Here is a 17,139-nt window from a genome sequence, read left to right on the forward strand (position 1 = left end):
AGGAAGACCATCCCACATAACGTAAATTAATATCACCTAATACACTTACGTTATTGTCTCCCAATTTACTTAAAACAAGAGAAGACTCAGTCAGCACTATTTGGCGGAATATATGACGCTCATTTAATGCATACACACATTTGGTTCAGAAGCTAAGTTTGAGTAAAGCCTACGGGGAACGGCTATAAGAACGCTACCACTTCTCTTACATCTAGTTTTATGGGATATCTATACTTCCGATATACAATAGATATGTTTAAGTCAAAGTATTCACTATAATAAAAATCATTAGTGTTTCAATTTAAATAAACAAATCAAACTCCAGACGTGACCTAAACCATCGAACTGTCTCGATCTTAATTCGAAGGACAGGTACATTTTGGCGGTAAACTTTAATACTGCTTGTGATAACAGCATTATTGACGGCTTCTGTACAATGAGCTTGTACAGGGTTGGTTAGGAACCTATCAGACGGGCTCCGTCATATCGCCTCGCTAGAGCAGCAATCAATATTTCGTAGTTGTTCGGCTCTTCCTCGAGAATCGTCGATTACAGCAGCAGGTCCTTTCAATGCCACGAATATTGCAGCAACATTATCTTCAGCATTGCAGTTGTTCAGTGCTGCGGTCTTCTCAAACTGTTGTTCAAAGATCTGGAAAGGAGCAGAACCATCATAGCATGGTGTTTTTACATTTGGATTACTCGCTGAAACTGCTGACCGATTAGGTTGCATCTCCTGTATACGACCTCTCAATGTTTCAATTTCGGCATCAATTGTGTCCTCGGGTGGGGGATTCAAGGCGCGATGTACACACTTTAGGTAACCTAAGCCTAAGCTTTTGTGGGACAATAAATGTGTGTATGGGAAGGGGTGCAAATATTTTAAATTTTTACCTACTTCTAATGCACAAAATAAAATGTACTACTTAACAAAATCACTTGCACTGTTTAATAAAAAAAAGCAACTATTTATAAAGATTTATAATGTTTTTGAAAATTTTTATTAAAAAGAACTCTACCTAAGGACGGAATATTGGAAAAATCACGTACCTTTTTGCTTGAAACTATGTTTGAGTTGGAGTGAAAATGTGTTACTTCTGTAAATGTTTGTGTTGTTTTTTTTGGATTATATCCTTGGTATAATGTCATGGAATAATGTGTCAGCTCCGATTTAGTTGGTTGCTGGATTATCCTTGATTGAGTACTTTGTTCAGCTCCGATTATCTGGTTAAGGAGTGGACTGTAAATTTTGTGTGGTTCTCTCACAACGGCGCAGTACAACCATGAACATGAGCCGTTGGCGCCACGTAATTGTTGAGAAAATATGTAAGCGAGAAAATCGGAAAATTAAAACACGAAAAGATTCGTATTGTACAATACAATAAAATGGCTTTTTATTAAAAAATTTAAAACAACAAGTGTTTTAAAGATAAATTATTAACAAATGTTGCAGAATATTAATGAAATTATTCGCAAATTAGAACTTACTTACGTGGACGTAGGATGAGATACTTCCTTGTTGACGGCTTGATCAAAAAAGGGCGAGCCTCTTACAGCAAAAAGCTATGAGCCAGGTCGGGTCGGGTTAACCTACAATAAAGTTGCTACACCGTGGGTTCATAGCAATAAAAAGTATAAATGTGTGCATACGTACGTGCGTACACTTCAATGTGTGTGCTAGTGACCACAGGCCTATAAAAAAGTATTTATCGGGAAAAATTATTCTGAAAGCTTCTTTCATACTTAATGAAATTTGCATTTTTTGGAAACTCGAAAAACAAATAATTACTATTTTGGGTGTCTGATACCCCTGTTATATACTTCTATACTACTTAATTACTTGGTATATAATTGATGAAATAAAATGCTATCAAGTGCAAACTTAGCACGTACAAAATATATGCTACGTTTATTCACGCGGTTTGATGAGAAGTAAAGTAATATAATATATGTATATGTATATACAAAGAAAAATAACAGTTAGTAATGAAATTAAGTAGCTGAATACAAAGCCGAGTAAGAGTTTGCCACGTATCAAAGGAGTGACAGATCTTTAAAGACAAGTGGTGCCATTAAACAATGTTGCTTCTTAACACTCTCACTCATTGTTTGACTGGCGACATTCCTAAGAGCTGCAAATTATTCCTAAAGCGTTGATTTGTCAGTGGCTTTGTAAATATATCAGCACGTTGTAGTTCTGTGTTGACGTATTTGAACTCAACTATTTTTGGCCTTTTGCAGATCTCTGATGAAATGTAACCTTATGTCGATATGCTTTGTACTATGGTGTAATCCCGGATTTCCAATTAGTCGAATTGTGCCCTGATTATGGATTTAAGAGCCGTAGGGGAATCCAGGTTATAACTAAAATCAGCCAAAAGTTGTTTAAGCCAAACTAGCTATTTAGCTCCCTCACAGGCGGCCATGCACTCGGCCTCTGTTGTTGACAACGCAACAGTCTTTTGACGGTGGCTTCTCCATGTCACAACGCTGTCGTTTAATAGAAATGCATAGCCGGTTGTAGATCTTCTTGTATCAACATCACGAGCAAAATCTGCGTCAGTATAACCTTCAAATTTAAGAGAATTACCTGACCTATATTCTATACAGTAGTCCATGGTTGCTTTTAGGTAGCGAAAAATCCTCTTAACAGCTTGTACGTGGGAGTTTTTGGGATTTTCTGTAAATTTGCTCACTTCACCAACGGCATATGATATATCTGGTCTGGATACTGTAGCAGCAAACGTCAAACAGCCAACAGCTTCTCTGAATGGGTACTTTACAGTAGCTTCCTCACTACGTTTTGATAGATATGTGTTACCGTCACTAGGCGTTGAAATACCTTTTGAATCATCCGTGTTAAAGCGTTGAAGAATTTTCTTTATGTAAGAACGTTGGCTAATTTTTATAGATTGGTTTGGTATATCGCGATAAATTTCAAGCCCAACATAATAGTTGTTTTCACCATAAGTGATACGAAATTCGTTCGATAGTTTTCCAATGAATAAATTTAAAGCGGATTTGTTTTGGGATAATATCAACCCATCATCAACGTATAGAAGCAAAATAATCTTACTATTTTCAATATTGCCGTGAAACACACAATGGTCAGCATTAGACTGCTGCATTTTAAATGTTTGCAGAAATTCCACAAACTTTGAATTCCAATTACGAGATGCCTGCTTAAGCCCATACAGACCCTTTCTAAGGCGAAAAACTTGATTTTGAGCTTGAGAGACATTGATGCCTTGTGGGATGTCCATATAAATCTCCTCATGGAGTTCTCCGTATAAAAAGGCAGTTTTGACATCGAATTGCATCATCTCCATGCCTTCAAAGGCTGCTACCGCCATAGCCACTCTCACTGAATCATATCGCACTACTGGCGAATATGTTTCTTTATAGTCGATACCAGGTTCTTGTGAATGGCCTTTAGCCACTAATCGCGCCTTAAACACTGGTTTTTGATTTGGGTTTGATTTAATTTTAAACACCCATTTGCATCCCACAATATTTTTATCACGGGGTTTTTCTACCAACTCCCAAGTTTGGTTAAGCTCAAGGGAATTGATTTCATCATTTATTGCCGCTCTCCAATTCACGGCGTGTTCCGAATTTATGGCATCTTCATATGAATCTGGTTCTGAAATAGTTTCTAAACAGCCAATGTAATCGTATCCAAATCACTCTGGTGGTAAAACTTCCTTACGCAAGCCATACCTATTATGCTCTCTTGTATCAGGAACAGAACTTTGTACCGTAGAACCATTTGATGAATTTGGCATATCGGTTGCTGAAGTCTCTTTTTTCATAGAATTCTTCGGAGTGCTGGACATATGCGGCTGGAAAGACGATGAAACGTTTTCATCTTGTTCAGTGTTTTCATTACTCGTATCACCCTCGTCATCTTTGCTAAATGACCCAATTCTAATTGCCTTTTCATTAAAAACAACATCGCAACTAACAATTATTTTTGCTGACTCCTGATCGTACAAACGAAAATTTTTTGCTGAAGGTTCATAGCCAACTAGATACATTTTCTTTGCTTTAGCATCCCACTTTTTCCTCCCTAGTTGTTTGGGCAGATAAACCATGCATTCAGTGCCAAAAACCTTTAAGTGACTCAAATCGGGCTTCTTGCCAAACCAGTATTCAAATGGCGTTTTTGCCCGACTAGCCGGTGCTGATCGATTAAGAATGTATACGGCCGTTCTCACTGCTTCAGACCACAAAAATTTGTGGCCAACAACATCGTCCGGGCTGATTCTTGAACAGTCCTATTGTCTCTTTCAATAAAGCCATTTTGCTCCGGGGTGTATGGTGAGATTTTCTCCAGAACAATACCATTATTTGACATCAGCTCAGCTACTTCTTTATTTATAAACTCGGTACCATTGTCGCACCGTACGTATTTTACCGATTCGCCAGTCATGTTGCGTAACATAGAAATAAAACATCTAAGTTTTTGAAGAACTTCAGATTTGTTGGATAAAAAATAAACGTACCTGAAGCATGTGCATTCATCCTTAAGCAACATGAAATAGCGAACTCCACCGATACCAGATTCAGACATAGGGCCGCATAAATCCATATGAAAATATTCGCACTTGCGTGCTTCGCGTCGTATTGCAGCTCCATGTGAAGATCGATGCATTTTTCCTCGCTTGCAATCTTCACACAGGAAATTGTTGTGTTCCGTCACATTTATACCATCAGCTAAACCTCTGTCACACATGTTTTTGATTGTTGCTGTATTTATGTGACCAAGTCTGCAGTGCCATTGCTGCATTGTATTGATCTTTGCCGAATTTGCTTTATAATCAGTTCTTTGCTTAAATAACATTCTAAATTGATTTTGAGAGTCACGAATACCGGCGGCCAACATGTTTTATTTTTGTCTATCAGCACACATCGTTTAGTTTCCATCAGCATTGAAAACCCTTTTGTTGTTGCTGAGCCTGTAGAAAGCTGCTTCGCTTACAGCTCCGTCACTACTCTTCTTGAGTTGATCTTCTTCGAGCTGTAACTTTGCCATCAAATTGTCTATAGTTCTGCCTTCTTTTACGTTATACCAAACAGTTTTGAAGTTTTGGAACCTTGGTGGCAAACTGCTTATGATTCGTACCATCTTGATATTTTCGGATAACTTTTCTCCTTGTGCCTCTATTTCCGCTGCCAATGCTGACACCTTTGACACATGATCTGCGACTGACTCGTCTTCCTGCATTCGTAGCGAAAAATATTCTTCATAAAGGCACATAACTTTTACCTCACTTTGTTTGTCGTGAATATTGGCAAATTTGAGGTAGCCTTCGCTTAAGCTAGTGCATGTTAGTACGTGGTTTGCTTGATCCTTTTCAATGGAAGATATAAGAATTCCCATTGCTTTACCGTCACGCTTCATCCATAAGTCCTTCTGATCTTGGGATGCCGAATCGTTGAATTTGGTTATCCCTTGTACTATTCCTAGTAAACCATGGCCTTTTAATACCGCATCGACATTGAACTTCCACAACCTGTAGTTGCTGTTGTTTAGTCGGTGGAAAATATGGATTGTTTCTTCGGTCATCTTAAGCCAATCTGGGCCCATAACCTGATGAAATAAAATGCTATCAAGTGCAAACTTAGCACGTACAAAATATATGCTACGTTTATTCACGCGGTTTGATGAGAAGTAAAGTAATATAATATATGTACAGATTATATTTGTATAAGTATAAGTAGCTGAATACAAATCCGAGTAAGAGTTTGCCACGTATCAAAGGAGTGACAGATCTTTAAAGACAAGTGGTGCCATTAAACAATGTTGCTTCTTAACAATAATAAAATAGGGACTCACCACACGGGCGTTCGCATCGCGGCTATGACAAGAGTCGAAACAGTGCGCCTTCTATCCTTCGATTGTCTGGGCAAACTACCTGCACCCTTTCTATCTATGGTCGCGTAATGGGTGCAAGTCGTCAAAATAATCCCATTGTAAGATCCCTGTGGTTCAGAAGATGGTAGCAGTTTATTCGGTTCATCATGTATCATTTTACTTATGATTCCAATCATGTCTTCTTCTGCAGATCTCAACCTATCGGTAGGTATTTGCCCATTTGTGTTACTGAAATGTGTTACTGCCACAACCAGGAACTGATTCATGTCATCGGTCGCCTTTCCTCGGCCACAACTTAGCTTCCTTTAGAACCTTGAATAAGCTGGAGTTTTTTCACTCCCCTTCTTTAGCTTATTAGCCACTTCGTCTTTCCTCGTATGCTACCATTATTCCCTTGCTCTATATGCCTAACAGCTTTCGAAGTACATAATTTTTCGACTCTAAAGTTTCTTTCTTCGCTTTGCTTAGCAGAGCTAGGGATGGTGGGCCTGTCATTCTTCTTTCTCCTCAATATGGTGACAGAATCAAAGATTTCTCGAAGCAAGCATTGGCTTTAGCGGTAGGTTTTGAGGTAATTCTCCTCTCTGTTCCCGTCCTAACTAGATCTTTGTGCAGGCTGGCTGATCTCTACTTTACCGAGCTCACTGAGTACCCGAAAGCGCTCAGCCGGAATTTATGCAGATAAATAAAGTGCCTGCTATAGTGAGGTACTTTTTGTTGTAACTCAAATAAGATTTAGGCTGAAAAGATTGATGTTACAACATTTATCTAATAAAATTGAGAAAACTGTTAGCTTATTTTTAGTTCCTTCCATCGATTATATACATTTTCAGCTGAAATTAGTCGACTCAGTAGCTACAGCAGTCATCTTCTGGGCGAACTATTACAACAAAACACCATGCATGCTTCCAGAGAGTTTTAAAATAAAATTGATGAGTTTTAGGCTAAATGCTACTACATAATATATGTATGCTGAATAACTAATTATTTCAGATTATTACAAGTTACCCCGTTAACTAGATGATCAATATATTAATGATTGTATTTTTAACATAGTATGAATACATTACTTACAGAAATTATTGTTTCCCAATTGTTTTCGAGCGGGTTTTCAAAGTCAATGACAACAACTTTATAGTTGGGAGCATGTCTATTTGTTCTGAAATACACTTTGGATTCAATATTGGTAATGTACTGAAAATTTTTCGTTGAATTAGTTGATAGATAGAAATCCGGGTGATTTGTTTAACACCTATGATAATTATCTTAATTTACTAACTTGCCCAGTCGTTTTATTGCTCAGTCTGAAATTTGAGTTAAGAAACTGGAAGCGCCTATTGCGCCCTCCTATAAGTGGCATTGATCTTAAGATATCAGTTTTTGCAAAAAAATAATTGGCACATCGTTAAAAATATAACGATAATGCTAACGCTTGCCTAAATGGGGCAGATTAAACAATTCTTAATTTCAAGTATGCCGTGGCATAGGCGAAGGTAGTGAGAAGAGAGGGAAGTAGCACAACTGCCTCCGAACCTGTAAGTCATTTCAATTTTTGCTTGCTTTCTCTTCCTTTCGACAAATTGAAAAACGTAAACGCGAATAGAAAGCACAAAAGCGAACGCCGAACTATTTTTTAGGGGTCTGCATCACTGATCACTGACCACTGAAAATATCTTCTTTCATGTTTTTTTTTTTTTAATTTTTTGCAGACCTTTATTCGTGGGTTGCGAAATAAGGATGTTAGTTTTTCGAACTTACAAGATTTGATATTGCTACACCATAGCACATTTTAAAGGAAAACTAACTTTTTCATTGTTTTCTTAGCTTGATTTTGATAAGGAAACATAATTGCTTTTATCTTGAATTTTTGTTGTTATATCGGCCTACTGATTTTAAGATCGCGGGTTCGAATCAAGCTCAAGGCCTAACAATAATTTTTTATCATTATTATTGTTATGATAAATTTTTTCTTAATTGAAAAAATGTTTAAATTAGAATAGAAGAAAGAAAAAATTTAGACAACAGCCAAAGCTCGTTGTATAGATCCATTTCGGGAACTGCTAAATTCCTTCATCGGCAACGTTTAGGCGCCGCTGCTATAACCATTCAGCCATCACAGCGGTTTTTTGTTTGTCTTCATTAATCCTACTTCTATTCTGGTTCGTGCCAATTGATATTCACAACACTGCGACATCTGTTGCAGAATGGATGTGAAAATTGGACTTGTTTGATGGCAATGCTGCCATAGTGTCATATTTTATTGACACTTTTTTCCCCGTGCTCTGGGATGTATTAACAATTTTTGTTGTTATATCGGCCTACTGATTTTAAGATGTCGCAGTGTTGTAAATATCAATTGGCACGAACCAGAATATAAGTAGGATTAATGAAGACAAACAAAAAACCGCTGTGATGGCTGAATGGTTATAGCGGCGGCGCCTAAACGTTGTCGATGAAGGAATTTGGCAGTTCCCGAAATGGATCTATACAACGAGCTTTGGCAGTTGTCTAAATTTTTTCTTTCTTCTATTCTAATTTAAAAATTTTTTCAACTAAGGAAAAATTTATCATAACAATAATAATGATAAAAAATTATTGTTAGGCCTTGAGCTCGATTCGAACCCGCGATCTTTTATCTTGAATAATAACTATTCCAATGTTATCATAGCTTGATTTTAAAGAAACCATATTACTTTTTCTTATAATACCATCTTAGCTGTCGAAGATACCTTTATATCTTTTTTCTTTGAACACCACCTTAGATGTCGAAGAAACCACTAAATCTATATTTCAAAGTTCACGAGAAACGGAATTTTCAAACTACACGTTTGAATATAAGTTTTTTGCGGCAGTATCGGAGTATGTTATGAGTCGCGCCAAGTGTTAAATAAAATAATTGCCAACTTCGTTGGATATTAGGGCTCGGCGCTAAGAGCGGGTGCTGATCGCGGGTAAGAGGCTTCCGATCCATTTCAAGAAACATATTTGTATTGTCCTCAGCAAGGCGTTCTAAGAGCGAACAGTGAAACTGTGTATCTAAGCTGTTGAAAATTACGTAATGAAGGGTACACTTTCGCAGCTGGCAAGTTCTTTCCAAACCTTTACCCATGAGATCCCCAACATGGCAGTCTCCTCTGCTAGCATTCAAGGCGGTTTTTCATGTGACAACCTGAAGCAGCGAACGCTATAGAGCAAATGTTTTTATTTATTTACTACAGTCTGTAGATTTACAAATTACAATAAAAGTTATTACAATACACAATTTAAATACAGAATTTTATTGGTTATAGCCACGTATGACTAAGATTCCAATTCGCATTTTAATTCAAAACCCGGCTGGACTGCACTTCGATTTGTTCTGCAAACAGATGATGTTCGTTTCGGAAGTTGGAAAGACTTAGTTTCCCATCTATAAATTTGCTCAGTGATGCTTTATTTTATCTAGATGGCTGCAATTTGTGCAGTTTAAGAGTCCTAGTCTCCAATCTACACTATTGAACACCGGTGTTTTATTATTATTGGCAAGATACCTAATTTTTTATGCAGTTTGAGAGATCTATTCTCCAACCTACAGCACTAAGAAAAGGGTTATTGTTCAGGGCTAAACACCAAATTACATGGGAGTTGAAGAGACCTAGTCTCCAATCTAACCCTATTCACCTTCAATGATGTTATCTGATAGGCAATGTTCTACAATGCTGGAGTAGTAGTCGCTTGAAACGACTCGGCGAAGTTATTGGTCTAAAATGTATGGAAGCCTTTGCTAAGAACCTAAAGTGGAAGGGTGGGCAGGGACGCGGAAATGTCGGAAGAACCAATAGTCGTTGGGACCATAGGTCATTGGTTTTCAGTTTGGTCGTCTAATAAACTTCTTGCAATTTATGTGATGTTATTACCAACCGGCCAGTTCAATCCAGGGTAACTTCGGGCAATCCGGAAGCGTTACTTTTCATTTACATAAAGTGATACTAAGTAGTGAGCTTTTTAAACATGAAAGTTTATCTAATGAAAATTTCGTTCTACATATATGCATCTATGACACTTCTTACACTACATATTTATATAGTGCGAAATAGGGTTTATTCGGGGAGCCCCATTTTTCTGTACACTGTATACATTTTTCAAAAAAATCCTTGACTACAGCGAATAACTCGCGAAGGAAAACATCTAGTTATGTCAAAGAGGATAAATATAATAAAAGCCACCAGTCTGCTACGAGTGGCGGGTAACTCGCTGGAAATTAAAAAAATTGATGCCTAATGTTTTCTAAGAGGGACATTTTTAATATACTCGCATTTATCCATGCCGTATAGGCACCTTGTGCAATAGGGTTATGATTTTTTTTAGATTTAAAACGCTGTGGCAAACTATGAACGTTTATATAAAAATCACGAAAATAACAATAATTTCAATAAATTCTAAAAAAACGTTACGCGCACATCGAAATTTGTATCAGTATGAGGACATTTTGCATATAATTTATTCTGTACTGCATATGGTTTACAATATTCAACTTTTCGTTACTTTAAATTTCTAAATTACTGTTTATGAACTTGTAATTGAGATATTTATCCGTTTTGCAAGTGCTGTGAATCTCTTCCATCAGTTTTACAGCTCGTTCAGCCACCATATTTGAACGAGGAACATCGAGCACAGAAGGTTCCGCTTTCCAATGAGTAGTAAAAGACTTCAAAGCCTTAGCACATTTCAGTTTAGCGACATCAGCATGTAACTCGTCGTATATTTCCTCTGAATAATGCTGATTCTAAAACCATGCCTTTGCCGATGCATTTGCTATAAAGTCACAGATAAATTTGAGCTGATCTGTCCACTTGGGAATGAGAAAATAAGCAATCAACGCAAATATTGCTCGTGAATTCCACCTAGCACTATGAAGGGACGGTAGCGTTCGCCATTTGAGTAAAGGCCATTTTTTTCCTTCTGGTAGTAATTATACCCCTCACAGAGGTCGAAAAGAAACTTGAAATCATCTCTCCATCCCTGGTTTTTAACTGATAATGTAACTTTTATACCCACATAGTTATTTTGAATGTTATCGTATTCTGCCAACACGTCTTCAACGAATTGATAATTGATGCTGGGTGACACCGATGTGATTGGAAACACAAAATCCATTAGGTGACCCAGAACAAGGTCGAGAATGTGATGTTGACAGCCTATGAACTGAGGTGCCTCTAGCCCGATTTTTCGGAACTCAGTTTGGAGTTTGAAAACTACCCCATTCTTGCTTCCGTTATTTACTGCAGTTATGTCAGATATAATCATTTTGATATTTCTCCATGCATTATACTCATCCAACAAGGAACGCAGAGGAATAAAGATGTCCTTAGCTGATCCGCTGTTGCAAGGCAAAACTCCAAACTGTATAGTTCTTTTAGAATTTTTGAGACAAACCGCCTGATATTCCTTATTTTGTATTCTTTTACCATCAAAGTGCAGACAAAGTTTCTCTTCAGAGAGAAGCTCTTTAATCCGGACTTTTACATTTTCTGCATCCTTGATCACTCCACGCCAAATACCCGATTGCGACGGTTTTGGATCTTTTATTTCGTCTTTAGCTAATTTTTGAAGAACTGTTGCCACTTTTCTTGTTGACACGTGCAATTCTGATACTAACTTCGCTACAGATTTTGTTGGTTCATACTTCCGTTTCATGGGGACGCACTCTTCCACATCGTTCCAATCGGTACTGTTAATATCTTCTTCAGAACTATCATGGTCGGCTGTAAAATACAGTACTTGGTTTGTTGACTTACCGGATTTCCTAATTCGTTTAGATTGATGAATTGGTTTCTTTGAAGCCTCTTTCTCAGTTATGTAACTTACTCGGCCGAATGATTCGATTTGTTTTTGATAAAGCTCTTTGTCTTCCCTGCACAGCCAATTTTCGGTCACTTTCGTAATATCAAAAAGAGTTTTCAAGTTTTTCTCAAATTTTTCTTTCGCTTTCTATGAGCTTCAAACGATTTTATTAACTTGCCAACCTTAGTATAAATCTGTGGCCTTGAGAGAGAAGGGAAATTGAGCTTCTGCCAGAGCTTCAACAATTCTTTTGCTATTTTTCTTACTCGATTTTCTCGACCCTTTTCTTCATCGAGCAAGCCTAAAAATCTACATACGATATGACTTCTTAAAGGCATTTTACACATAACCCATTCCAATTCTTTTTTGACTTCAGGTATCATGGGACGGCACTTTGTAGTTAATTTTAAATTGTTTTTCCATATTTCTGCTCCTGATTCCACTAACGAGTTTGGCTGTTTATTTTTGAACATGTTTTAAATATAAAAATATAAAAAATATGATGATAAATGTATTTTATATTTATATTTATTTATTTATTTATTTTGTAAAAAAGGAATTTTTAAGAAATTTTCCTAAAAAGGCACTACTTTAGGTGCAGAAATCTATTATTTCAGAACGTTTTTACTAAGAACTTTTTTTCTATGTTATTACAGTAAAACATATTTGTGCCTTTAAGCTGATTCGCATCGTTTTTAGTATAAAAATTCTAGACAAGGAGCTTTTTCGGTAGATTGTTATACTAGGTACTCGGTATTGCCATGCAGCCGCCTTGTAAAAGAAAAAATAGTTTGCGCGTAACGTTTTTTCACAATCTAACAAAAATTTTACCAATAATGTAATAAGTAGACAAAAGTTCATCGCATTCCACCACAGCACTTTGGAAATTCAGAAAAAGGTGCCAAAAATCGTAACCCTATTGTGCAGCTGTGATTTTTGGAAAGAGAATTAATTAATTAATTAATTGCAGTCGGAAAAATAAACACAAATACCCCACGAAAATGTATAGAAGAAAAAAAACCAGCGACTACCTCGAAGAAAACATTTAGCAAATGGCTACAAGTAACGAGCGACATCTCTTATTATATTTATCCTCTTTGATTATGTCAGCTATAAATAAGACAAACAGTAACCAGCAAGCCTAGTCTCTAACGTTAGAGAAATATTGTGATTTTACATTAGAATTCAAATGTAACTCTCTAGTGCATCTCTTATCGAAAACTAGGCGTAGTGAGGTTTTCTTGCGCCGGGGAAGAATATTTTTTGGCGCCCCTATATTATCAAAACAATATAATTTTATATATTCAAAAATTTGTAAACCAATAAAGTTGTAAGCTGAAGCATGATACAAATATTACAAGGTAAAATCGGTGAGGGTCAAATGACGTTATAAAAATTGTAAAATTCTCACGGCTCTCATATTTTGTTATTTTATTTTGGTTTTGTTTTTATTACAAAAAAATTTACATAAACAAACATTACATTTTTATTTTATTATATTAAATATTTTTACGTTAAGCTCAAAATTTTTTAAGTGAACCCCCGAATTCTTAACCGTTGGAGTGTAATCATTTTGGTCATCATAACGGTGGGAAAGTCATCATACCTCTGCCACCTCCTTCTGAAATACAGGAAACATTGCCCTCGTACCTGAAGGGCAACAACGGAGGGAGCTTCATTCCCCGGCGGGTTGAAAGACTTAGAGGAGGAACTTAGTTTTGTCTGGCAGTTTCCTGGCTCTGCGAATGCAGACTGGAATCAACAAAAGAAAACTATGCTGCAAAATAAACATTTATATCCCCTTTGTCTTTTAATTTTTCACATCACAGCACTTGGCATTAATTTAATGTACATACGGCCATATTGTTCACGACGTGGACCTTGCACATAACACAACAACTGGACAGCAACTTAGATGGCATAACAATACTACTGTGGAACCCCAACAACTTTTGGTTGGCACTTTCGAACACAGTCTCTGCTTCAATAAAAATGCATCTGAAATTGCCTACAATGCATGCCAAGATGCATCAAAATTCTCAAATCGCTGAAACGAAAAAAGTTGCAGGGGCTGGCAAATTTCGCACTTGGAACTGTGGAATATCTTCTTACGACGTCTGAACTCCGAGGCATCCCAAAAGACAATTGATTGATGTAGTTGCGCTTCCAAGGCAGATAAGAAGACATCTGAATAAGCCTATGACGAGATCTGGTGTAGTATGATCCAGAGCAACATGAACGCAGAGTCTGTGATTTCCTTGCAGACATCGCCGAAGAAGAATTCACACTTCCGAATGATATGCGCGTCACTCTTCCCAAACTTCGATCTCTATGTATGGCCCCAGCCTGGCCGCAAAGAAGAGATAATGGTTTTACCCTCCTATATTTTTATCATGGGCTGAAGATATCATCTATAAGTAGACTCAAATACATATTTAATAATAATATGATTATAATCCATTAGTAAAATATCTATTTGCAAATTTTGGTTGCCTTTGAGGAAACAAATATATCAATGATATCCTCAAAATGTATCATTTCAAATTTTTCTTTTTCCACACTTAATAATGTTAGGTTAGGCGACCTTGCTCATCTTTGATCGTAAATATGTCAAAATCAGTTTTAATTTGATGAATGAATGTTCGCAGCTAGCAATTGATACTGAGATAGTCACTCGCAAGTTTGGAAAAACATCTTCTCCATACGATATTATAAAAGTAACTAATTCTAACGGAGTTTTAGGTTCAATTTCATTTCTACTGCGAAGTAATATTTTGCAGTCACATATTTCGATAAAAATTCTGTTCCATCTGTATTATAAAATTCACCCAAGTTCTTACAATTTCTTTCTAAGTCGTTATTAACCTTGTTTAACAAATTTCCAACGTCTAAGAGAAATTCAAATTTAAAATTAAAGTCATTTAGTCGTGTAAATCTTGTACGTATTTCTTGTTGGAGACGATCGAGAACACTTTTAATAACGTGAGAAAATTCTCGTCATTCATCCCCGGATCTTGTAATCTGAGCTGCACACGATCAATCCTTCTTTAGATTTCATACCCGAAATCATATATGTAATACTCCTATATTGCTAATAAAGCTCGGAGTGAGTTTTTAATTCGAAATCAAAATAAGACAGCCTACAAGATTTTTGTGATTTTAGCAGCATGTGTGACAAGAAAAAATATAAATTTAGGTACATTCGAATATTGAGTACAAAAAAAAATATATAAACAGCAATATATCGGCACTCTGATGATTGTGAGTTTACCTAACCTGTACCAGCAATATAGGAGTATTACATATATGCCAGAAATGAACTAATGTTATAAAATTAAAATTTTGTTATTTTGTAGCAGAATTGTAGCTTCGCTTCTGGTGTCACTTGTGGTGTTAGTGTCATCTGATAATTGTTCTAAGTGTTCTACTACATTATCTAGCCCATCGATGATAACGCTAACCGGTTGTATTCTGGCGCTCCACCGTGTTTCAGATTCACGTTTGACAGTTTTTGTTGAAGCATTTTTTATACTCAGCGTGCTTTGCACACAGAGTATATTAACTTTGATTGGATAACGGTTGGTTTTACAGGTATAACGGAATCGATATAGATATAGACATCCACATATCAAAATCATCAGTATCGAAAAAAAATTTGATGGAGCCATGTCCGTCCGTCCGTCCGTCCGTTAACACGATAACTTGAATAAATATTCAGATATCTTCACCATATTTGGTGCACGAGCTTATCTGGACCCAGAATAGATTGGTATTGAAAATTAGCGAAATCGGATGATAACCACGCCCACTTTTTATATATATAACATTTTTGAAAACACAGAAAACCTGATTATTTAGTAAATAATACACCTAGAATGTTGAAATTTGACGTGTGGACTGATATTGGGTCTCTTGATAAAAATTTGGAAAACATTTTTAAAATGGGCGTGGTACCGCCCACTTTTGATAAAATCAATTTTACAAATATTATTAATCATAAATCAAAAATCGTTAAACCTATCGTAACAAAATTCGGCAACCGCCTTTACTATAAGGAAAGTTTTGAAGAGAAATTAACGAAATCGGTTAAGTACCACGCCCACTTTTATATAAAATATTTTTAAAAGGGTCGTAGACGAATAAAATAAGCTATATATTTGCAAAAAAGAGCTTTATATAAATGGTATTTCATTTCCCAAGTGGATTTATAACAATAAATAGGAAAAACTTCAAATTTTAAAAAACGGGCGTGGCACCGCCCCGTATATGACTAAGCAATTTTCTAAGTTTCGGGAGCCATAACTCGAAAAAAAAATTAACGGATCTTAATAAAATTGGGTACACAGATTTTCCCTATAGCAGGAAATATTTCTGGGAAAATTGGACGAGATCAATTAAAGACCACGCCCACTTTTATATAAAAGATTTTTAAAAGGGTTTAAGACGAAAATAATAAGCTATATGTTAGCGAAAAAGAGCTTTGTATCAATAGAATTTTACTGCCTAAATTGTAATATTACCTTAAATTGGAAAACACTAAAATTTTTGAAAATGGGTGTGGCACCGCCCCTTTTATGACTAATCAATTTTCTGTTTCGGGAGCCATAACTCGAAGAAAAAAACATATCGCAATGAAATTGTGTACACATATTTTCCTTATAGCAGAAAATATGTCTAGTCAAAATGGACGGGAGTGGTTAAAGACCATGGTAACTTAGATATAAAACAAGTTTAAAAGGGTCGTAGACTAGAATAATAAGCTATAACTTAGCAAAAAATAGTTTGAATCAATGATATTTCACTTATCAAGTTTTATTATAAGAGGAAATGGGGAGATATATTTTTTTTAAACGGGTGGTGCCACGTGTTATGTAGAAAAGTAATTTATCTGAAATGAAATGTAAAATTGAAGCTCACGCTGAGTAAATAATGTTCGGTTACACCGGAACTTAGACACCTTTACTTGTTAATTATTTAAAGATTTAGAAATCGAGAAAAGTTGTGCCAAAATATTGGTAGTTGCGAAATCAGTTTTCATTTTTAATAGCTAAAAGCAGTAAGTGAATATGAATAAAAAAAGTTAAAGAGGGAAAGTGAGCAAAATGTTGCCATGCTACTTGATTGGCATTATGAGGAATATGTGCTCATCCATATTTCAAATCAACACTAAATACTGAAGGAATAAGTGACAGCGAAAATTTCGTTAAGGGGAGTCTTTGAATTATTATAAAAAGCCTTTGAAATATATTCTTATCAAGTATATACTGGAAAGTTTTTGATATAGTAAAACAATAAAAATTTAACTTATTTTGAATAATTGCATTTAATTGCCCTTCAATTGAAAATTCTCATTAGAAACCAATTAGAAATTGGCGTTATATAATTCGACTAGAAATTTGGTTTCCCCGCAAAACTTATACGGCTGTGCAAAATGACGT

The 17,139-nt window shown here is 36.0% G+C and overlaps 1 protein-coding gene across 2 annotated transcripts in view; it reads right to left on the reverse strand.

Annotated features, from left to right (window-relative positions):
* Positions 1–17,139, reverse strand: part of LOC137240152 (prolyl endopeptidase) — a 682,234-nt gene that overhangs the window by 335,916 nt on the left and 329,179 nt on the right. Inside the window, exon 5 of one of the 2 annotated variants that reach the window (XM_067766092.1) lies at positions 6,953–7,072. The exons of the other annotated variant lie outside the window; for it this stretch is intronic. Within the exon in view, the coding sequence (XP_067622193.1) occupies positions 6,953–7,072 (120 nt within the window). The remainder of the gene's footprint in view (positions 1–6,952; positions 7,073–17,139) is intronic. 2 annotated transcript variants of the gene reach the window in all.

This window comes from Eurosta solidaginis, chromosome 2, assembly GCF_040869045.1.
Source record: "Eurosta solidaginis isolate ZX-2024a chromosome 2, ASM4086904v1, whole genome shotgun sequence".
Lineage (NCBI taxonomy): Eukaryota > Metazoa > Arthropoda > Insecta > Diptera > Tephritidae > Eurosta > Eurosta solidaginis.